Source organism: Eufriesea mexicana, unplaced genomic scaffold (genome assembly GCF_001483705.2).
Source record: "Eufriesea mexicana isolate 0111107269 unplaced genomic scaffold, ASM148370v2 scaffold172, whole genome shotgun sequence".
NCBI lineage: Eukaryota > Metazoa > Arthropoda > Insecta > Hymenoptera > Apidae > Eufriesea > Eufriesea mexicana.
The window spans coordinates 44,932-70,192 of NW_016908330.1; the positions used below are offsets into that span (position 1 = coordinate 44,932).

Consider the following 25,261-nt stretch of genomic DNA (forward strand, 5'->3'; position numbering starts at 1 on the left):
TATTTACGAAAAACGTAAACGTCCACAGAGAAAACGAGTCCACGTTTCTGGATTCGTTCCCCAGAAGCATCTCATTGTGCAAGATTCTGTGAATCGACGAAGCGTTCGTGATTCTACGAATGGCGATGCCGATGGCACGATTCGCACGTACGCCGTGAAATCATTGTCTTCTACCCGTGCATAATTTTTGCATGCCCTGTTCGCGGTCGCTTTGTCTTTCCCCGTGATTTTCCCTCGCGCTTTGCATAACCGTCGGCGATAACGTAACGTATCGGCCGAATGGCATTTACAGTGGAATTCGGCCGATTCATAGTATAAACACTCCATTAAGCCTGTATACGGGGAAGATGGCACGCGAGAAGGGAGGAAATGAAGAAATACCGTGTTTATATCTCCTTGCTGGGGAAATTTAGGCGCTTGGAAATTTCGGTGTAGGTAATGACGTTCCTGGGGTTCTGAGAATTTATATTATCATTGGAATTTTTCAGTTCAAAGTTTTTTAATAAACTGATAATAATTATAACGATACAGTCTTGAAATATTAATATTTATGGAACTGGTCGGTTTTTTATTTTTATTGTGTAATTAGAAATGTAAACTATATATAGGGAATATAATTCTGAATTTACTATTTTTGACTATGAATCACCTTTGTGAAAATGGAATGATTATAATATTGTTTAAGATCATTCCAGTCACAAAGGTTTTTCACTTTATGTTTTATATGTAATTATAATTGTAAGATTAAATGTATTGTACTGATGCATACTGTATATATTAATCACTGGGATCTAGAGTGTAATGTTAAGTTAAGTTAATTAAATATTTAGATTTCCGACCAATTCTATAAAAAAAACAATTCAAGTATATACAATGAATTCTTATTGAATTTCTCATTGAATGTGTAATTTACTTTGAAATGTTGTATTTAGCGATGAAGTCATTCCCGACGACTATACTGTAATTATCTTTGGTAAATGTAATGTTTTTGACACGGACACTTAACGAACTAGTTAGTACGTTTAAAATTTGTTTGTTGACTCGGACTAAGGGGAAAAAAGGCGAGAATCTTAGTCTCTAGGTGGCTTTTAAACCATGATTATGATAATTACCGTGTTACACCTGGAGGAACATGGGAGAATATTTGAATTTTATTTAACACCATTATAATTGTTTAATGTGAGATTTTAAATGCGAATGCAGAAGAAGATACTTAAACAAATGTAAAATACATTTAAATGTTCAACAGCAACCGATATTTCTCTAATAAGCCACAACTGATTTCGAATGCAACATAAGAAAATGTTAAACTATATAATGTCTTTTAAATTAAATATTTAATAACACGTGAAATATAACATGAATTTATGTTTCAATTATGAAACAATATTTTGTGATATACCTAACACACATTCTGTAATAATTTATAGAAGAACCCAATTATAAGAAAATTACTTCTAATGAAATTTCCATGAAACGACGGAGGAATAAAGGAACAGAAGTTTTTAAAATCGCCCCATCAATTTCGAGAAACACCTAATTAAACCCAGAATACCTAAGGTAGAGATAGCGTTGCACGCCAATTCTGATCGACGGGTAGTACGAGTTCAATCAATTATAAATATCGCCGATGTATTTTTACACAATGCCCGTTGGAGAGTTGATACGCTAACGAGGGTCAATTTGAATTTACCCAATTAAAATGGTGGGGGGTGGCTGAATATAAGAAAGTATCGGTCGAAAGGAATCACTCTCGAACGCTGAAACTAAAATATGTATATACATACAGACATACATAAATATGTACTTACTTACATACATATATATTTCAAGTTCGATGATTCTCCGTTTCGTTTTTTGTCCTGGAGAAAATAAAACCACCGTGGCGTATCGTTTCGTAGGTTGTTGCACAATAACGATGGCATTTCGTCCTGAACGGTTCGTTAACGACAAAAATGGATATTTTCTTGTTCGCTGTAAGCCGTGTGTTTCAAGGCAGATTTTGAAATGGGATGACGTTGTTGACAAACCTATGTAATATTCCAGTGATCGTAGCGCTTTTCCCGCTCTGCAAAGTGAAACGGTTTCTTGAATAATTCCATGGTCGTTCGCATGGTGGAACTAAAGGTTCGATTTAGAAAATGGTCGCGTGCCGTCGTTCACGTACACACTCGGCTCGCTAGTCTCGCGGAAATAACAACGTCGACGAATACACGTGCTATTAATTGCGAAAGCAGCATCAACAGACGTGTACAGTGATTTTCAACTTGATGTGGACGGACAGTCTGTCAGTTTCAGTCGTGTTTTGTTGCGATAAGATTGAAGTACGCGTTACCGTGTATCGATTACGATAAGGACGCATCTGGGGACATTCGCGTGGATTTTAGTTGGCATACATATTGGATTGACTTACGGAAGAAATCGTACGAATACGTGTATATATCGTAGAATAATATTTTTAATTTTTTTTACTTGTATTGGTTACCGTAGATCGAGTGCGTCTGTGCGTCCCTAAAAAAGAAATTTGTATTTTAAATATTTATATATTTATAATTATTGTATTAAATAAGGAAATACCTTTTTCGTTGACTTGTAGATTTATTGTAATAAATTGTGGACCCTTATTTCGAAAAGATGTACGGCCATATCTATTCATTTTTATAGTTGTGTTTGAATTTTCGTTGATGATAAAACTTATTTTAAATGAGGACCACTTCACCTAAAAAAGAAACAATATTGTTAGTTTATACATTCCAGAAAATGTCTGTGTATTGATTGTACATAAATTATAAAACAATAAATACATTTTTTTTAAATGTAATATAAAATGTTTAAATATTTTGTCCACAAAATTTGCATGGCCAAGCTATCTGTTTTTAACGCATATAGAGAATTATCAATTTGTTATCGCAAGGTTTAAGCTACGCAACGGGAGGCTCCTCCATTGTTAAACCTCGTAAGCTAATTATCTAATTTTCTTGAAAACCACTCAAAGATTCCGTCGCCAGATTAGATAACACGCAGTTTGTATAAAAAATATTTGTTTGTCCACAACACGATTTCACTACGTTATTCTTTTTCGGCCAGCGTCAGTTATTAAAGCAATGATCGGTTTTCATCTAAAAATTTTAATCACCTGATAAATTTTTAGCCGCTTGACAGGTTATGGAACTCGTTTAACGTTGTAGCGAAAATTCATCGCGGATCGTTTGAACGGGTCTCTTGTGGACATTTTGGGAACTACGTGACAGCGAATAAAGTACCAATGGACGGTCCTGTAGAAAACTTTCCTTTCGTATAATTTTATACTAACGAATTTTATAAATCATCCCATTTCATCGAAATTTGTGTTATGAATAAAATCTAACAAAAATTTTCCTTGAAATTAATAAAAAACGTTTTGTTTTATTTGCTGCTGACTTGGATATTTTAAAATATTTTACGTATTATAAAAGTTGTTTAGGAGAGGATACATTTTTAATTAGTTTTAAGTGAAATGCTTTCAATATCGTTCGAATATCTTGGATAAAATTTGTTTTCCAAAACAAGGTCTGTTAAAAAATAATTCGAAGGTAGATGTTGCAGCAGCGATCGAGCTGTCAGCGATAACGATCTCTAAGGTACCGACGGATCTCTTGTAACAATAACTGTTACCGACCTACATAGTTGTAAGCCGTGGAAGAGGGCGTAAACTTGCATAGCTAGAAATTAATCCCGGTCGGTGTGTGTAATTGTATGGCAATCATTGTTTCACCGGATGTTATTTATAAATACGAATGTGTGACGTGAAATTTTTTACAGGACGTGTGTCATTAATCCAATATATGACTTTGTTGAAATATTAAAACGGTCTACTGCTCCCGTATTTTCCTCTGCTATTCACAAACTTGTATGCTAACCGTGAAACATACAAATAAGATTTAAAGGTTAGGAATGCGCAGTATTAGTCCAGTAAAAATTCGGATACCCGAATTCTAGTATAATGTCATTCATGATTCAGCTAATATAAAGTCAGACATTTGACATCTGTCATTTGAGATAAATGGACACTTACGAATACAAAAATATTCGTATATAGTGTAAAACTAGTGTGTTTGCATATTGAAAGAATCCGAAGTAAAATTGTAAGTATAAAATTATTTTTATCCTCAATTTTCTTAGATTTTATTTTACCTATAATTCATGCAACTAAAAATATAACTGTTCTCCATTTTATTTCTGAAATCTGCAATTATTATCAGATATATAATTGACAGTATTACCATGTAGATTGTCAGAAAAATAAATTCCGATTTAATTGATCATAATTTAATTCGTAGGAACGTATAACCATGTCGAGAAGCCAACCAGTGGTTATGTAGGACGAAGGGATATTTCTGATCGAAAACCTGTCAAATGATTGATGAATACATATGAGTATTCCATTACTTGCTCAAGCATTAAACGCAGAAATAAAAATAACAAACATTAACAGAATCGATAACGACTAACGGAAACTACACAGATTGTGTTTTAATGGAGTTTCTGACTCTCGAACTACCATTATTATTTTTTATCCTCATTGGAACCGTGCTCCATCAAAACCGGATAATGAAAACAAAACACAGAAACACGTTTCTGCTTGGCGTGAAACGTTGCTTAAGAACCATGTCTATCCTTAGGGCGTTTTTCCATTGCATCTGTATTGATTTCTCCACTGAATAGAAAACGCCACTGGCGATGTATACAATTTCCAGCAAACACCCCGTTGGATTAAACATTTGTCATGATCGACCCTTCTCGAAATGGTTCAACCGATTGATTCTCAATCATCTTTGGGAACGAGTCTCAATAGGAAGACTCTGGAGCAACGTTAATGTTACTCTCGCGTCGATCTGCGTTACAAGCTGACAAATTGCAGCGTGCAACGTTTTCAAGCTGGATGACAAATTTATAAACACGAGAGTCTAACCTACTAGCATACGTACTAATGAATTCAGTAATTAATTGGAGATTTTCAGATCGTTTAACACTAAATTTACGAATACTTCTTATACACTTATACACATATCTCTAAGGACATTTTGTCGACATTTGTTTAAAAAGCAATATAATTATAAACTATTAACTTATAAATGAAACTATGATATATATATTTATATAAAATTTATGATATTTGTAGGGATTATTTTTGTCATGAAATTGTGTTTTAAACACTTTTTCATTTCTATTTTAGATTTAGTAATTATTCTTTGTGGAACCTATTGTATATATTTTTATATATATATATATATTATAAGCATATTTGTTAGATTACTAGAAATATGATCCTTAAGCTTAGAGTATTAGCCTCTCGTTGATAAATTTGCCTCGCCTGTCATGTTAAATCCTGTAAAATTAATTTGCAGAGATATTTTAGTTCCCCTTTATCTAAATATATAAAAATAATGTAACTCAGCATGAAGACATACAGTCGACCTGTATAAATTTAATTTCACTATATAAAACATTTTCTGCCTTCCATCGTGTCAAATCTGCATAGACTATCTCGTACAAATTTCATTCCTGACTGTGGGAACAAATAAATTTGATATTCGAAAACGGACGAGTTTATGCATTTAGTATTCTATCTCCGTACGTATAGACTTGATAATCGAATAGCGGAAGGCAGAAATTCCCGCGTTTCTACTATCTCAGACGTGGGAACCGTGGAAATTCGATTCATCAGCTCGTTGACATTTCGAGGCTGAAGTCGCGTGCTTTGCAAATTACCGGTGGTGGTGGACGAACGGAAGCGGCGCAAACTTTCGAATTTGATGGACGATACAAGCTAACTCGAGTCCGAGGCGGACTTTCGTAAACTTTCAGCTCGGTCACGAACACCGCACGCTCACGTAGGTGAATCATCTTCGACGTGATTCGGCGGAAGGTTCGTGTGCAGCGTCTGCGATCGCCGGTTCGTGTGCTACCATTTCACGTGCTTTCGTCTAGGCCACGTTTTGAACTCGAACCGTGACTGCTGATAAACTTCAGCTGAAAAAGCTGCACGTGCCGTGGTGCCAGAAGTCTCGAGAAAAACATTCTCGTTCGATGAGTTCGATGAGTTCGATTTTAGATTGGTGTAATTATTGTCGAATATTTTCTTCTTTGGGTAACTGGGCACTGCAAATTTGAAATTATCACAATAGTCATTGTAATATATGTTGTATGAAGAACGTTGTAGATTATAATTATATATAATTATTATAATTATGAATTAATTGTTTTCCTGTTGTGGTATTAGTGTAATATTTATTATAATGTTATTATTATTATAATTGTATAATGTATAATTTTTTGCATGTACTATACGTTTGAGAATAGGTTTAACGTAATGGTGAATGATGGTCTACAATGAGCGCCATTTTGTTAATTACGTCTGAATCGAATTATAATTATAAATCGAGGTTTTCTGTTCAATATTAACGAACTCGAAACGCAAGTCATTCCAATACATCCGTGAATTGATATGTAAGTCCAATTGATAAGGGAAATTGCGCACATATGTGTAAATGAAGGAAAGACTAGTATACAGCTAGCTGTTATGGATATCGTGCGTCTTTTAAGCCTTGTAAACACCTCAACGATGCTTTAACAATTGTCTAACGTACGCGAACACGTTTTCTCAAACATTCTATGATAAATAAACAGCGGTGCTCTGGAAATGAAATAGAAAATGAAATAGAAAACGTGTAAATATCGTGAAACTAGAGAAACGATGTCGCTACGGTCGAAGAATAGGAGTATTCCGTTACATGGAATAATATTTATCCATTTATGTTGTTTTAAATATTAAATTGAATATGTTGTTCTTGATATTAAAAAATAAAACGAGAAATATTTATCGATTCATTTTTTATTTTTCCCGAAAATATTTCTTAATTAATTCTTAATTCCACGAAAAATTATTTTCCAATTAATTCCTGAAACATGAAAAGATTTTTCAAATGGCACGGAAAATTGTCGAAATTTTAATTATAAAAGTGGCTATACTATCGAGGAAACAAGTAATTTCGATTCAATTGCAGAAGATATTACGTTCTAGTGCAAAGAGGTACTTAGTTGGTCGTCAATTACTTAGAGCTTTAGAGCTGCAGAGAATTGCATTGCGAGATTAGTTGAGCATGTTTCGCGTTATACCGGTAACATGCGATCAAATACAGACGACATTGGATACGAGAAACCCAATAAACACGATCTCCAACTTACAGATCATTATAAATGAACTCGGATATGTAGAGTACAATACAAACGACCCCGAGGTACACGAGATGCGACGTGGATAATAAAAAGGCAATAAAGCACGACACGAACGATTTAGAATTAATGGAATACGATATAAATGACAGAAGGCAGATAGAATCATACTCGAATGCCATGAATCATACTGGAGAGGTGTAAAAATTAATTTATCATTAACATACGTACACGAAATACACCTCCCTTTGATAAAATTATTATACAATTCTAATAACATCAAATAACTGATATCAGAATTTTAAAAATAGACTAAATTCTCAAAATTGGAAATCTCGATTCTAAAATATTTCTTGTATAAAATACACTAGTATTTTTTTATATTTTAAATATAATTATTGTAAGTACTTTTTGGTATGTATAAAAGTACTAAAATTTTTGCCATTAAAATTTCACAATTTTCGAAATTACAAAAATCATTGTACTTCATGGCCCTTTAAATCGTCTATCGTGTAAGTATACCTATTCTAGTGATAAGACACGATTAAAATATTTCTATATCGTAAAAATAAAATCTGTTGATTAATCTCTGGATAATAAAACTCCAAAGTGTAAAGAACTCTATACCTGGTGGTTACAGAGTCATAAGATGAGCACCAAATAACTCCAAAACCCAGAGCACTAAGCAGTCATAGTTATAGAATCGCGGGATTACCCCTGGGGCATCCCGAGGTACAGAGAATACGGCTACAACCCCCATGAGTAGAGGATCGAAGAGTTAAGCTCAGATCACAGCGTGGTCAAGAGATTGCGCACTTCGGATTTCCGTCCTCAGACCCCAGATCCCAGTAGTCATCGAACCTCTAGGATCTGCAGATGTCCTTGATACTCATAAAATCCCTAGGGACCCAATATGTCCCCAATGCTTACGCACGTACCCCTTAGAGGCCCAAGAATTTGGAAACCTCGAGACGTCTCTATTTCTGGGACTTGTAAAATGCGTTCCTTTTTAATTCAACTGAAATATCACGGGTCTCCAAATATTTTGACACCAATCCCCTTGCACATCTGTGATACACATGGATCCTGTTTGCTCCCTAGGTATCTTTACTGAGATATCGAACGTCAGAAGTCTTTGTTTATTCTCAGCATACTCTACTGCTCAGGAATGCTCCGATTGATCGAAATATTGGACTCGTGGGATTTTTAGAATTTAATTTATTTCGTACTTCCGGGGATCATTTCAATTGCGTCGCTGCTGTTCGTTAGAACGTAGACCTGTGCGTGACTGTACCTATTAATTCTGTTGTGTTCTCTGCTACCTTGGGAATACCTTACTATATGAAAACAGTCGTGCTTGTGAAGCTGTCGGGTCTATCATTTTCCAGGATTACTTGGAAATTTTACGTAATTTTCTTTGAAATATTTTTGAATGATAGGTTGGTAGACCTATCTGTGACTGTATTCATTAGGTATTAACTCCATTGTACCTATTCTATCTTAAAAATCCTCTGGCTTATCGATACATTGGTACCTATGAAGCTCTTAGGATCTAATATATCACTTTCGAGGATTATTCGAGGATTTTCTTTGCCTCTCTTCGAGGTGTCTTTCAGCTTATCTTACCGTTACTCGATGTCACTTTAATCGACATTGGTAGACTTAGAGGTAGCTCTTAGTTATTGCTTGTATCATCTTAACGAAGGCCTGCGGTTCATACGGGTATTAATTCTATGTTCAAGGTGTACGATTTCATAGAGTATTTACCTGTAATTAGGTAATAAAGTTTAAACTATGGACGTACAGACTGGAATGACGTTACGGAGAAACACGAGAACGGTTTGCATTGAGTTTTTGAAACAAGAGAAATCCCGCGATCCACATTGCGTTAAATAATACGTTGCAGCGTAACTACGTTTGAAAAATCGTGTCAGTTTGAGCACGGAAAAGGGATACGGCTCGCGAAAACAGTTTCTCAAGAACAGAGAGACATAATGGCGTGTAATAAACCGGATGAGTCATTAGAGACAGGACACCAGCTGATTTATGGACACAAAAGAACGATATGCTAGAACGCTGTTTCGATAACTTTGAAGAATCGATGCGGAGTTTCTTGCTGTTCCAGGTTACCTTAATTTACTTCAACTTGCACTCGGGTTTTATCTTGATGGAATACTATGACTCTAACTTTCTTAATTTCAGTTATCTAAAAGTAGCTGTCTAAAAGGATTCAGGAAATTGCAGTAAGAAAATATCGAGAGCTACCTATTCGAATTATTTTCTTTCGACCTTTCATGTGAATATTTGCAATTGTCCAAATGTTTCACCTAACTCAAACCTAACTTAAACTTAGTATTTGAATTTTCTTTCGATATTTCCATTGGAATATTTTCAGTCGTCCAAATGTTTCACTTAACTCAAACCTAACCTAAACTTAGTATTTGAATTATTTCTTTTTTATATTTCAACCGAATATTTGCCATTGTCCAAATGTTTCACCTAACTCAAACCTAACCTCAACTTAGTATTTGAATTATTTCTATTTTATATTTCAACCGAATATTTGCAATTGTCCAAATGTTTCACCTAACTCAAACCTAACCTAAATTTAGTATTTGAATTTTCTTTCGATTTTCCATTTGAATATTTTCAATCATCAAAATGTTTTATCTAACTGAAACCTAACCTAAACTTAGTATTTGAATTTTCTGTCGATTTTTCATGGGAATATTTGCAATCATCCAAATGTCTTACCTAACTGAAACCTAACCTAAACTTAGTATTTGAATTTTCTTTTCACCTTTCACGCGAATATTTTCAAAGGTACAAATGTTTTACCTAACTTAAACCTAACCCAAGTTTAGTATTTGAATTATTTTCCATCGACCTTTCATGCGAATATTATCCATCTTCACCTTCTGATCTCTCGTCAGCTTCGAATCAGATGAATCGATCTATAATCATCTGCTTCTCGAATCTCCTCTAATTATTCTACTTACACATCGACTCGAGGTCTCGTTGTTGATCTTTTCAATTTCTAATTTATCGTCTCCTCGGTGTTCTACTCGTAAAAAGCCTAATCACGAGGATATACCGGACACCTTGTTCTATCAGAGGAGAAAAACAGTATCGAGATATGCTTATTTGATTTACTAATTCCCCGGCCTCGTTTACACGTGACAAGAGCAAACTGATTCTCGCATCACGAGCTGCTCGACGCGGGTACTTTTCTTTCGACCAGCATAAACGCGGTCGCTGTTTTCCCAGCTGCTTTTCAGACTTGCTAATGATTCGTGTACAAGGAAGACGCTCGGAAGCAGTCGTTGAATCATCCATTAAGAGAGTCGCTTTTATCAAACGTAACGTTAGCCAGCGTCGCGAATCCTCCGTGTCTAGAGAACAGAATCGCGTTAGATCAAAAACTCGCACATGTGCTTGCAAGAGGGAACTCAGAACTTGCGGGACAGGCGCTAGAATCTAGCCAGTTGATCACATTCCAATAGGCCAACTTTTCTTCATACTATCATGATCGATACGACTCACGTGTTTTCCTTATTGACCAAGATTTGCAATGCATAGGATGCATATCGAGATGAGGACGACTGTGAAAGCTTCAAGAAGGATTAGACTCCTCTGTCTTCTCAGAGCAGAGCCATCTTCTGAGCAATGCACAGTACTTATCGACTCCGAGTTTATAACAATTCTATCCTTGGAGTATATAATTAACTTCTTGACTATGGCAGACTTTGATACAACACATTGACGAGATTGACTACGGTGAGAATGGCTAACTTTTGGGCAGGGGTGCATTTTTGTGAAAACATAAACATAAACTGCGTCGACCCCTTATAAGCACTCTCGGTGTCAGAAAGCCAAACCTGCGTATAGGCGCTCTCAGTGTCACAAACGCAAAATTTCTAAGCGCCCACAGTAGCTAAGGGGTTACCCTTTGCACTCGGCGATCTTTTCGTTACAGAAACATAGTAATTCGAAGACTTCTTGCTGTAAAGTCGACGATATTTTCAAAAGGGTAAATAAGAAGTGGAAATTAACGATAAGACGTAAAATTATTTTACCTCGATATTCCACGCGTCGTTGGTACTACGTTGATACTAATTAATAACCATCTTTAGAATCTGATTAAATGGCGACTGAGAGTCGCCTCTTGAGTGCAAAAGGTTAATAAATGTTTATTCTCAAGCACATAGTTTCGTTTTTACGTGACTCAGTTCTGAGACCTTCCTAGTCCACTACTAATTAATAATAATTTTTAGAATCTGATTAAATGGCGACTGAGAGTCGCCTCTTGAGTGCAAAAGGTTAATAAACGTTTATTCTCAAGCACATAGTTTCGTTTTTACGTGACTCAGTTCTGAGACCTTCCTAGTCCACTGTGTCCCGTGTTTCAGTTTTAGAACCCTAAATCTCGATCCTAATCTCGATCTCTGAATCTGAATTCTTCTGCCTATTCCGAAGTCCTGTGTAAAGTCCTGTGTAAAGAATGCTTTATCAGATTGGTGCGGACAAAAGGTGCGTAGGGTCTGATCTAATCAGACGTATTGTGGTGGGTCAGGTACGTATAGTTGTACGGTTCTTGCCCTTTTCCTATGCCCTGTCGTTAGATAGGCCCGTAGGTCCTCTGTAAATATGTCTATTGTTCCAAGAGTCAAAAAAGCCATCCATGTCATCCATGTCTCTTAAATTTCAAGGACGATTATGGTGCGTCTGTCGTTGTTGAAAATAACAGTAATATTTAATTTAAGAAACGTGTAAAGTCACTTGCATGGAGATAAGAGGCCGCGGAAATAACAAATGTCTAACTTTGGAATAGGTCGTTATACATAAACAATACTTATCTCAGACTTTTGTATTATACTTATCGTATGTACGATTACTACATTTAAATCTGACTTGAAACTAGATGGGACTGATAGATTGAAACGAGAAATGAGTAGTTTAACGCTAGATTTACGGACTGACTATTTGACTATTTGAAAATTTGATTATTATATATATATAAAATTTAAATATTTTAGTTTCGTAATGAAATATATGTAAATGTTGATTTCTCTCCCCTGAAGACTCCTTCATTTCGCATAATCGAACGTGGTATACCTATTTTTACGGTTGTGAGCCAATTTGACTCATAAAATGATTTAACAGTTAATCGCATAACACGTGAAATTTATAGCTGACATCAGGCCTGGCCATCTCGCAGATGGCCTCTGCAAGTTTTCTGTAACATTTTAGATTTAGCAGCTATCAATGCTTGGATTCTATATAAAGGGACCAAGCAAGTAAATATTTCAAGAAAAGATTTTATTTTCCAATTGGCTGAAGGGCTAAGAAGTGAATATAGGGAAGATTTCGAGAAGAGTTCTATTCCATTGATAAAAATTCATACCACTGACGCACGGAAGGATTGTCAAGTTCAAGAATCATGTAACAGAAATAGATGTAAGAGCCTTTGTGCTAAATGTAATGGAAATGTTCGCGGAAAATGTATTTCAAAAACGGAGTTTATATGCGAGAAATGTTTTCAATGAATTTTTGAATGATAATTCTGTCATTTAAATTGATCTGGAATTATTTTCTTTGGAAAAGACTTCAATTTTCTTGTACGAGTCAAATTGGCCGACTTCGGTAAAAATAGGTATATAATTAACATTCGTAAATCTAGTGTTTATTAAATAAATTTTTTCGTCTGTTTTACTTTCGTTGGACGAAAGCAATGGAGGCATGGACACAGTCTTCTGGCTTCAAGGAAATTTATTCTCGGGCTTTCCTTATTGCACTACGGTCTAGAGCATCTATTCAACATAACAGGCTCTCATTGTTTGCCATTTGCACGAAAGGATGAGTCAACTCGTCACGCGAATTACCTATATTTCCAACCTAAAATCAATCGTTTCTTCGACGATCCTTTCCCTTCCGAGTATTCATTATCATTATACTTTTGTTAGAAACACGTTACGTTGTAATTACATTATGTTCCGCTGCAAATGGCTATTATATATCGCAATTCTGATCTAAAGGAGTCACATACCAAGTATTAACCAGGTTCGCTATACAGCCATGTATATAGAGCTATAAACGTGGACGTGATTCCAGGCGACCCTTCATACCTATTATTTCCCAGTACTTAATTTCTCTGTTTACTTATTTGCTGATATTATACTGCTTCTTTCTCTTGGTATTCCTATATCCAACGTATTACTTTCCTATTTTTCTTATTATTTTATTATTTTTTTCTATATTATTCTATATTATTCTATATTTATTAAAAAATTCTATACTTTTTTATATTTTTTTTTATTTTTATTATATTTTTATTACTATTGTATTATGTGCTATTTTATTATATTTTTCTTTCACGAACTTTACATTCGTTCTTAATTTTTCTAAGATACAGGAATATTCTTCCGATTTTTAAGTAATTAATTTTTGTACATATGTTTATAATTTCCTTCCTTTTTTTAAAATTTTAATCAAGATGTGAGCTTCAGGATAACGTTTGCTCGAGTGTGTAACGCGCCGCGTGACCTTGACGCGTAATAAAAAATAGTTTGCATAATATATCTGAGATCAATTTCGATTCACTTAATTATTAGATCAATTGACGTAAACTGAGGATGGTTAAAGGGTATTTAAAGCGGAAGAGACCGTCACGTGCGTTGCATGAGACTCTTGACCTTTAGGTACTAAGGAAAGAGCTAAAGGAAGGAACGTGTGCTTTCAGTGAACTAAATTAGTAAATTTTTCATATCCAGTATTTCGGTACTTAGACTAATAAGTTATTTTTAATTCATGCTTCCCGGCTGTGACCTAAAATGGGAGATAAAGAAACAATGTTATTTCATATATACAGCGATTACTTTAAGCTAATAGCTTTTGTTCCCAAAAGTACCTTAATTTCTTCTGCTTTGTTAAATTTTGATAATGAATCATGGCAATAACACGGCAGATTATTTAAGGCAACCGGAAGAAATATTTCAAGCAACTAAGGTTGTATTTATAAAATAAATACCAAACGAGGATAAAATAAACTCCAACGACGAAAATATTTTAATACGTATGTAATTCCTTGGCAATGTGATTTGAATGTATTTTCATTGTTCCACACGTGGTTGTGTAATATGTTAACAATCATAGCGATTGATCTGTGATGAATCGAGGCTGAATATAACATCGGTTTCCACAATAAAATCCACACGATAAATTAATTATTACGAATAATGTATACATCGTACTCGATTATGTTCAATCGAAGGATTATTTTTGAATCGTTTTCATATAACAATATTAATACGTGCAATTTATTACTTTGAAATCCAGCAAGTTAATTGCAGTACGTAAAATGATTATTCGTATCACGAGGAATCCCATTTTATTTCCTTTTTAATTCAATGCTTTGTTGTTAAACATTAATACAATTCAGGGATATGGCGTCATAGTTTGCTCTTCTTCATTTTTATCCGAGAAGTATGACGAACAAAACTTATTGAACATAAGTTTGTTTCATAAAGTTTCCTTTCAGTTTGTTAAATTCCGAAGGCTTCCACCAATTCTGAAATTTTTTAACTCCAGAATTCTTAACGCGTTGACTGCCATGGTGGTCACTAATATCCGATAATAGTAATTTTTCCAATTCATATCTGTTTTATTTCTTGAAAATTTGAACAACGTAAATATCGAATGGAGAACTTTGGATAGAAAATATTAATAATGTGCACCATTTTCTTTTTTCTTTCTGCCATTTTGTTTTATAATTCATCGTTATATCCCAAGAACAATGGGAATTTTATCGTAGCCCCTTGAACGTACTATATAGAAAATGTATGGCAGTCAGAGCTAAGTTAAATTCTTAAATTCTTAAGCTGCTAAGCTCTTCGAGTCTTAAATTCTTAAATTCTTATATATTTCCATTTTTAATATCCAAAATTCCCGATTTTCGAAAAGTTTATTTCGAAAGCTCTTAATCACTTTAATTTCGTGTGCTTAAAATTTTCAGTTTCAAAGATCTCGAAACTCCAACCTTCTTACGTCGTCACCAAATATCTCCACATCTCGGTATTTTATGATCGATCCGCAAATCACCTTATAAATACAGGAACAGCTCTATAATGCAACAGGACGCACCGTAACAACGACCATTATCGTTTCTCTTTCATCCATCTTGCCATCCACCTGTCCTTCGCTAGAATGCATTTTAATTTAAGCAAAAGCACATCTTGCACAACTAAAAATGAATTCGCATTTATCAAGTTTTTCCATCTAGACGTGTCTCCTATTAATCGTCAACATGGCGCGTATACTCAAGGTTACGAAGTTACAGTTTTCTCTTCGTCGTTGTTGCAGAGGAAGCCGTTCAAACGGCCAATAAATACACGTCTGTTGCCCGATGCTATCGATTTAAAGTACATCGACACATTGTTATGCAAGCGTAATTGCACCAGCATGAATCCTAATTACGTATTGCGTATCCTAATTTACATAGATAAGGGTAACACGGTATAAACGCGCCACGAATTTTCGAAAGCTACAAATTAGAGGTAAAAATCGGGAACAACGAGGTTAATCGAAGCGTTTCGGGCAAACGATTATCGCGTGACGTAAAAGCATGATTAGGTACGTATTTCGAATGAAAAGTTATCTCGTGAAATTGAAAATTCCTCAAATTCGATGGACGAACTGAATCTCAGCTGCGTTCTTGCGCGATAATTAGCAATTAATTGCGAATTATGACGATGGACGTATGAATATTCTTTTTATTCACTTTTTAATTATTATTTATGCACCTGATAATTTTAAAATGATAATTTATCATTTTATAACAGTTTTCCATTATAGATGTATTATTTTATTATTATTGCTTTTATTATTGTGCTTGAATCGTGTATTTTGAGTATTTTGTGTATGACAGTCATATCGTTATTTGACATTTTATTATTATTTTATTATTATTTATGTATGTCATGGTCTCGTTGATATTTATTATTTCATTATTACGTATACGTGTACTGTAGCAATTTTTGTTATTTATATTAATTATTTTATTATTCCATAATGATTTTCCAAAAATTTTCTTCTTGAAATTCTCATAATTTTCTTTTTATTTTTATTAAATCCAGAGAAAATTGTTCTTTCCATCCTGCAACTGTATCGGCTACACGTATTTATTTACCGAGATGGAAGCCCCTGTCAGCGATAAACAGGGCTAGAATTTTATAAAACTCCAAATAGAGTTTCGATACGGGCTATTCGCGTTATTTTTCATTTTCGAGCAAGCAATTTTTTCCTCATCCATCTCCGGCAAAACATCCCGAAATCTGGCATCGCTAGATTGCAGAACGCTGTATGACGGATAAACCATTCTTCGTCTCGCTTCCCCGCGACCGACGCACCAGGTGTCTGCGAAATGCTCGAAAATTCCATATTTATTTGTTTACCGCGTATCTCGTTTCAATATCTTCTTTAAATTCAAACTGCGTTCCCCTTCGCATATCTCATTTTTTATTCTCCACGAAAACGAACGATAACTTTATTTTTCGTTATTCTTCCACGATAAGCCCACCTTTTTCGCTTTATTTCTTTAAAAATGCATTATTTCGTATTATCGTTGCAATTTTTAAAATTTTTTAATGGGATTTAATTTCGTATTAATATCAAGGTTATTAGCGTCATATGTAGACAATTCTTTTATTAGTAACACGTCGGAGTCGAATTTTCTGACTTATAAATATAAGTAATAATAATTACAATGTTACCATGAAAATAACTAGGTATCACGATAATCGTGAAAATGGGGAATTGTGAATATAGAAGATGTTTGACCGAAGTTTGCATTTTTATTTTTCTTATTAATATTGCGAGGGAAATAAGAGACGTAATTTTGGTGTTTTTTGATTTTGACACCAAATTCTAGGGACGTATAGTAATTATTGGCCTGTGCTAAATGGAGAAAACCTCGCTACGCTTTCTAAATACGTTTTCGACGTTGATTTTTACGATTCGTCTTCTCGGCTTGGCTACGTTTCGCGTTTAACGAGTGGCTCATGTAAGGCGTTTAATATCGTTTATCGTTGGTTAAATAAAGAGGAGAAGACAGAGGATCGCGCGTACTTTGTGTTTAACGTCACGGTTTGTAATCGTTTTGTGGATTTTTAAATTTCGGTTCCCGACATTAATCTCGTAATGATAATAGTTTCACTTTTATGCCGGCTTGTTTATGTTTACGAAACTAGCATTTCGGTCTATTATGTTTCATCGAATTTCATATCGCGTTAAAGAGATGAAACATGGTGGTTCGTGTAACGTGTGTCATAAGGATTTCACTGGACAGGAATTTTATAATTATATTTGGCGCCTTTAAAACACAATTTCAGGAAAGTTGTACCCACCCCTCTCATTACCAATTTCTCCCCTCTCCTCAGTCAACTACCAATTTTGTTTTAAAACATTTCATTAAAATTCCTGTTTGATGATCATATTTAATTTTAGATATCTGACACCGATTTTAAAAAATAAAATTCTATTTCTACGTTAGAATAAAAAATTAATGGAGCGGAGGTCTGAAAACGATTTACTTTTGCTTATATTTTGAAGAATAAAATAAAGAAAGTGCGAAATTATCGATACTTCGAATTCCTCGAAATCTTTCGAAATTAAAAAAATTCTGGGATTTATTGTCTCATCTCTAAACTACCAATTTTGTTTTAAAATATTTCACTAAAATTCCTGTTTGATGATCATATTTAATTTTAGATATCTGACACCGATTTTAAAAAATAAAATTCTATTTCTACGTTAGAATAAGAAATTAATGGAGCAGAGATGTGAAAACGATTTACTTTTGCTTACATGTTGGAGAATGAAATAAACAAATTGCGAAATTATCGATACTTCGAATTCCTCGAAGTCTATCGAAATTATAAAAATTCTGCGATTTTCCACGATTGAAAAATCGTTTAACTTCGTCAAATTGATATAATAATTGCGAGTAATCGATACTTGCGACAATTCCGTCACAGATAATTTAAGAAATGCAGCCGTGAATCTCACCTCGGAGCATGACCGATGAAAACAGAAGGCGGAGAGAAGACTTTACACTCCGGACGAAAACATCTGTAAAACTGTCATCAATTCGTAAGAAGATAAGGCGATAAGGGATACACGGGGAGGAGTATTTTATACGCAGTACGTTCTGCGATTCACAATAACAACGTTTAACCTTATTCTCAGCGCGTCGCATGCCACTGAAAAAGCGTTATCGTGGAAAATACTGCCACCAAAATTCGAATTCATAGGAGAGGGATGAAACTGAACACCCACAGAGATGACGGAAATTTGCATGTCGATACTCAAAATTTGAATTTCCATTACAAAGTCACGGAGAGATTTCCATCTCCGTTACATCCCCTTTCCATTACAAACTCCATTTCCATTACGGATCTATAGTGAAAGAAAAGGACTTTCCTGGGTAAATAGATATCGAATACCTAATTTCCATTATTGTAATTAAGATGGTCGACATGATTCGATTCCTATACTTCTTCGATTTTTACAGCGTCGATGGAGTACCTTTCTTCCAGGTACTAATCAAATTAATTAACCCTTTGCACTCGAGAGGCGGCTAAGATTCGCTAGACAACGAAATTATAGGAACTAATGATCGATATGGAGATTAAGATAATTTAATGATATGTGAAATATTCGTATAGAACACGTTAATTTGTATATACGTGATTTTCTTCATGTCACTGCAAAGAGCGTCATCCATTTTATATTTTTCTCCCTAGTAGAGGAATCTAAGGGTTAACAATAGAGGTAAATAGGTAAATAAATATAATATACGTGGATAATAATAATTAAGATGGTAGAGTGAAAATAAAGAATTATGCATAATTAATTTTCCATTAACGCTAAAACTGACTATATTCTACATGAATAATAATATAATATTTCTAACTATGTCACGGAAATAAGTAGGACACGTGTAATTAATTTCTATCTAAACAAAAATTAAAATTAATTTTTCTAGTATCAACTGTCTACTTTGGAAAATTGTAAAAATAAAATTTCCGAATCGAATCACTGTGATCCCTTAGCTAAGAAGAAAGCCAATCTCCTACGAAGCTGAAATGATGAATAAGATAATAGAATGTAAACGAAGAATTATATATAATTAATTTTCCATTAACACTGAAATTAATTATATTCTGAACGAATGATAATATTTGTAACGATGCCATGGAAATGAATAGACACTTGCAATTAATTTCTATCTAAATAAAAGTCAAAATTAATTTTCTTACTATCAACTGTGTATTTTTGAAGATTGTGAAAATCAAATTTCCAACTTTGTTCACACGTTCGTAAAGCAATCAGCTTTATTCCAACTGCGAGTGTACGTATCTCGTACGAAGCAGAAATGATTATTTCTCAGCCTTTTGATCAGGATGTACAGGGAGACAAAGAGAAAGAAAATTAAAGAGAGGGAACGGGGAGAAGAGACAGAAAGGAGAGAGATAAGGGGTGAAAGAGAAAAATAGTTTCGCCTTCGAAGAAACGAAGGCTGTTTGATGTAATTAGTAGTGAATCGTTGTACGCTTCCATTGAAGATCACTGTTTACGGAACATAAAGCCTCGCGCATGCTGCTCTCACCCCCCACCCCTTTTAATTACATCTCGTAGGTATAATTAGAGTCATTGTTCAGAGGAGCACGGGCTCGTATCGATTTATAAATATCTCTCGAGAATCCTGCTCTTCTTTTTCTCTCTCATTTCCACTCTTTCTCCGATTTCTTCTTCCTTTTCTCTTTCTCCCTCTCTCACCCTTGTCTCACTCGCGATGAACGTGGAAAATTACCGATCGTTTCACTCGAAAGGGTAATGTCTAACTAGTTTGATTGATTTTAAAGGGGGGAATATTGGATAAAATGCTGAAAGAGAATGAAAGAAGAGAAACGAGTTGAATTTTATTATTTTTTTCACCGTGTGGTGTTTAGTCGTATAGTTTTGCACGCAAATTTGTAGTTTCTTTTTTTATTTTTTGTAAATCGTTGTTTCGGGTATGGTGAATTTATGGGTTGTTTTACAGCAAGGGAAAGCGTAGCGTGTAAATATGTACGTTCTTCAAATTAAATGGCTCGAAGATTAGTATAAGGCTGGTAGATTATTAAAAAAATGTTCAAATGCCTGTTAGTAAATTTAAATTGGTACTAGAAAATGAGATTAATTAAGCTACGGTGTATTTAATATTTAATATTTGTTAATTTAATTTGTTAATTTAATACTTGTTATGTAGATCCCAAATTTTTGGTGTTAATGAAATGTCTACGAACGCGACTATTAATTTTAGTTAAGTATTATAATTAATTTTTAATATTTGTTAATTTAATATTTGTTATGGATTAACCAAATTTTTGGTGTTAATGAAATATCTACGAACGCGACTATTTATTTTAGTTAAGTATTATAATTAATTTCGACCATCGGGGACCAAAATGGCGTCATTGGCAAATTTTGTGCCAGTGACCCCCATGTCTGTAAATGTGTTCACTGTGATCTAAAAGTTGCAGATTAACAATCGCTATATATAGACTGCCTACTGTCAACGTAATAGTATATTAATGCAATTCGGTAATGAATTGAAAGAGAAATCGGAATCGAAATATATACTTAACATATATAATTATATCAATAGCCCCAAATTATCAATAAAAATGTAAATTTGTTTTAAGTTAATCAATTAAAAAAGACAATTTGACTACAAAAAATTAAAATACGGCTAAATTGAATCAAGCTATTTCGATTGTAATTAAAAACCTACATTAACTTAAATTCGATATTTCAAAATATTTACGAGATAGAGTCCCTCGAGATCATTTCTAAAATCGAATGGCAACCTCCTGCCGGAATTTAATAAAATCCACGCGATTAGTATTAATCATCGTTAGATAATTGTTATCGCATCGATTATGTAATTACTTCTACGAGTAATGTAACGAAATTAAAAAGATCTGTTTTATCTCGTGCTAACATCGATTTACATCGTAGCAATATTTACTCGACGAAGATAAAAATCCTACTTAGATTTGTAATTATTATACGTAAAATTTTCCAATTTTCTCTATATTGACGATTTAACTACAGCGACGACGCTTCGTACATGGCAGTTTTAATTTACGCTCGACTTATATTTTATAAAGAAAGAAAGAAGCGCTATCGTCGAAACAATTACATTGTTGCGTGTAAGCTTTGGATGGAAGCTTATCTGCGCGATAAAGCGGTTATCGAATTTTTATACGCGATAAAAATTGGCTAGGCAATGTAGTCGTGACCCCGCGAATACATGCAAATAGTTAATCAAACAGAACCCCAGATAAAGCTGGAAACATGTAGTATCCCGAGAGGAGTAAATTATGAACCGAACTGTTCCTCTCACCGTTTTCGTTCATCTCTTCTCGTTAATTCATCTCTCCATGCTCGTGTCCAGCTAGTATAAAGATATCCTGAAAATTTTTCTGCATCCTAATGATACATAATTATCACCGCCTTGAATCGACGGTAAATATCGATGTTAACACACTGCAAATGTTAATTGATCTTATGACCCTTAAAATATTGGAGTTCTACTTTATTGCCGCTTCAACGTTTGCTCCTATGTTAATTCGAGTGGAAAATAAGCGGAGATATTATTATAAAGTGGAAAAAAAATGGTTCACGTTTGAATTTTAAAAAATTATTTGTCAACGATATTCATTTCCATGGAAATACAACTGATTGAAATAACCGTGAAATAATTATTATTGATAATTAAATTAATAATAATTTGCCATAGAAAGGATGGAGAAAAATTATTTACAAAATGACTCATTACATTACTAACGAGTCTGCAAAGTTTAACGAATAGGATATACTACGAATGACGTATGAAAGATCTAGCAGATCCTATAACTCGTTTCAGATCCTTCAGACTAGACATAGGCAACGTACCATGGATTCGAGAGGGTAGATCGGTATAGATCCCTGGATCTCGAGTATACCGTGATTCAGATTACACAGTCTGAGAATCAAAGAGGTCGAGGCCCTCGAACCTCAGGCTAGACAAGTGTACGTTCCAAAGGTTATGAAGGTCATGGTCCCCAGTTCGTGGCGTGATCTTTGGCAGGTTTCGCTTTTCTATTATTAGTGTTTGCGGTTATCCTATTAATTTACCGCGTTTCGTGGTTCTGATATAATCCAATTATACCGTAGCCACTGCTCTACACTCGGTACTACCGGGAAAGTCCTCGTTAATCATCTCATCCACGAGTACATCCTCTCACCTGGCCTTCGCCGTTTCTGCTGTCTCGCATCAGAAGTATCAGACTAGTCGGAACAGACTCTTTCGTCAGACCCTCGTCTCTATAGTTAACGAGAGACACACTATTTCTGCTACAATTCACGACGACTTTTATCGAAATAGAAACATAATTATATATTCCAACTATCTATTTTGTGAGAGGAATCTTTATTTGGATGGCGTCACCCTGCATCGAGATCTATCTTTGCTTCGAGGAACCATCCAGCTTATCAATTCTCGAAGCTGACTCGAGTGACGCAATGGCTCGTCACAGGGCCTGTAAAAACCTTGCCGAAGGGTTCCACGAGACGACACACTTTTTGACAGTCCACCACGTGTCATAGAAGACTTCGAGTCTCCGTTTATTTGATATCACCGAGAAATATAAAATATAATCAGAGTCAAAAGTTCCATTTGACTTATTAATCCTATCTTATCATAGTTTTCGTCATATACTATTCCGGTATGCCTCGCTTAGTACACGGTTCTGGTAGATTTGACAGCAAATTGCTTTATAATCGAGCTAATTGCTCGAAGCGACCAAGTTCCTCAACTGCGTTTGATACGTTGGATAAAGAGAAGAAAAAGGAAGCAAATTGTGTTTTAATTAAAAAATTACACCTCGGTGAAAGCCACGCTCGACGTTCTCCTTGTAGGATACCAGTCTGTTAGAATTGCCTCACAGATCGCTCCTTCCTTTTCTCTCTCGTCTGCTCAGCCTCTCTCTCTTCTTCTTAGCTGTACAGTATCACGATATTGTATCGCATAATCCGATATTATTCAATTATATTGTAATTCATATGTTGTGGTCGTGAGTTGTCGTACGATGTATTTTGCCGATCAGTTGTCGCTGATTCGAAGTCTCGTGTTATAGGAGGATCTTGGCTATTCTGACACAGATGCGGTCGTGTCCTGTGATACCCAGGACTGCTTGTGTCAGGTTTCACAGTGTTCGCTGCATCTATCTCGTTTTGTTTCCAATTGACAGTGTGTCTGCCAGGCTCTGATGAACTTGCGGACGTCTCTACCGAATTATGTAAGCTTAAAAAGCTGTGTAGAGAATCTCCCGAATCCGGAATGTGCCTGTCAGCTGACGTGGTTATAGGAGCGTGAGAAACCTTATAGGATTTTAGGACTTCAAGTCATTAGAATATCCTGTACTCTGCCAAAGTTATCTATTCTTTAAATGATATTTACATTTGATAATTAATAATTTCAGAATAATTTTGAGATAGCATTGATCTCATTTCTGTTATTTACCTTATCTATTACCAAACAATTTTCATATAAAATTTCTTTGCAGGTCGTAAAATCTTGTAAAGGAGTTTCATTGGAATCCTGATACTTTCCCAAAATTCGCGACACAGAAATGTCTCTATGATTACACGTATACTTATTTTTAGTTTCATTGTTAATTCGTCAGCGTGACACGTACCCACTCAGAGGGAGCTCGTCAAAGCACCCCGATCCAACAATCAGCTCTAACCTCGACGCATTTCTGTTTCACAGAGAGACGACACGAGTCTACTCGCTCAGTTTTTCTACGCCGACGAATCTCTGAACGCGGTCGCCTGCGAGTTGGATTCGTTCGATGGTCGTCAGGAGCCAGAGAGATGCACCTTGTTGGTCAACCAGCTGCGTCACTGTCAGGACAAGGTGCTGACGATATGCAGTCAGATCATGGACGAGCTGATCCCGGAGAGCAGGGCGAACAGGGACTTCAGGGTGAAGTTCCCTGACGACGTGATGCAGGAGAACCTCGCTGGACAGCTGTGGTTCGGGGCCGAATGCCTGGCGGCTGGCTCCTCCATCATGAACAGAGAGGCCGAGAGTTCAGCCATGAGGCCACTGGCGAGGGCTTTGACAAAGTCCTTGGACATCGTGAGGAATTTGCTCAGGGAGCACGCGCTGAAAGGTCACATGAACCTCAAGGTATTTATGCTCGTCGAGGTGTCAACAACGGATCACCTGATCCTTTTGCGTTCGACTCGAAGGGTAGAGTTCGATTACCAGGCTTTACCGAGCGTTTTGTCCGGTGTTCGAGCGTGTCCCGAGACTTTAAAGAATTCCGGACCACCCGAAAGATTGTTTCTTCGAGATATTCCATCACGCTGGTATGACGCGTCCCATTTCCACGTGCCTTCCCCTTTCCTATCCGACAGGCTGGAGGATTACGTAAGTGCATTCGGGGCAAACGTTGAACCCTGAAATATTCAGGTTAGTCGAAGGAACGTGGGACTATTAGGCTCTGGACTTCCGCAGCTACGACTTCTCGCGGGGTTGCAGGATTGCTCGGTATTGGGTGCAGTAGTTCCTCTATTCACCACTGGGAGAGTCCTTCTTGCGAATTTAATATTCCATTCATATATATATATTTTTTTTAAAATAAAAATTTGCATGGAAATTTTATTTTTGTCTCGTTATCGGGACCCCGTAATTATTTTTAAACGATGGGAAAATTTAAAAGAAAATATTATTCGTGAGGTATTTCAATCGAATCCGTCATTTCGCGAAGATAGGTAGATAAAATAGAGTTTCCATTGAAATTCACCGCGCGAGAGCACACTTCGAACTTGCTTTTCAACGCATACTCCGCATTACCGAGTGCGCGCAACTTTCTCTTTCGCGCGATACTCTTTCGAGGACGTAGTAATTATTCGAGTGTCGGTATTCCTCCTTTTTTTTTTTTTTTTTTTAAAC

General features: G+C 35.3%; 1 protein-coding gene across 1 annotated transcript in view; it reads left to right on the plus strand.

Annotated features, from left to right (window-relative positions):
• Positions 1-25,261, plus strand: part of LOC108555219 (lateral signaling target protein 2 homolog) — a 53,875-nt gene that overhangs the window by 16,168 nt on the left and 12,446 nt on the right. The window contains exon 2 of the mRNA XM_017910769.1: positions 24,071-24,493. Coding sequence (XP_017766258.1) covers positions 24,071-24,493 — 423 coding nt within the window. The remainder of the gene's footprint in view (positions 1-24,070; positions 24,494-25,261) is intronic.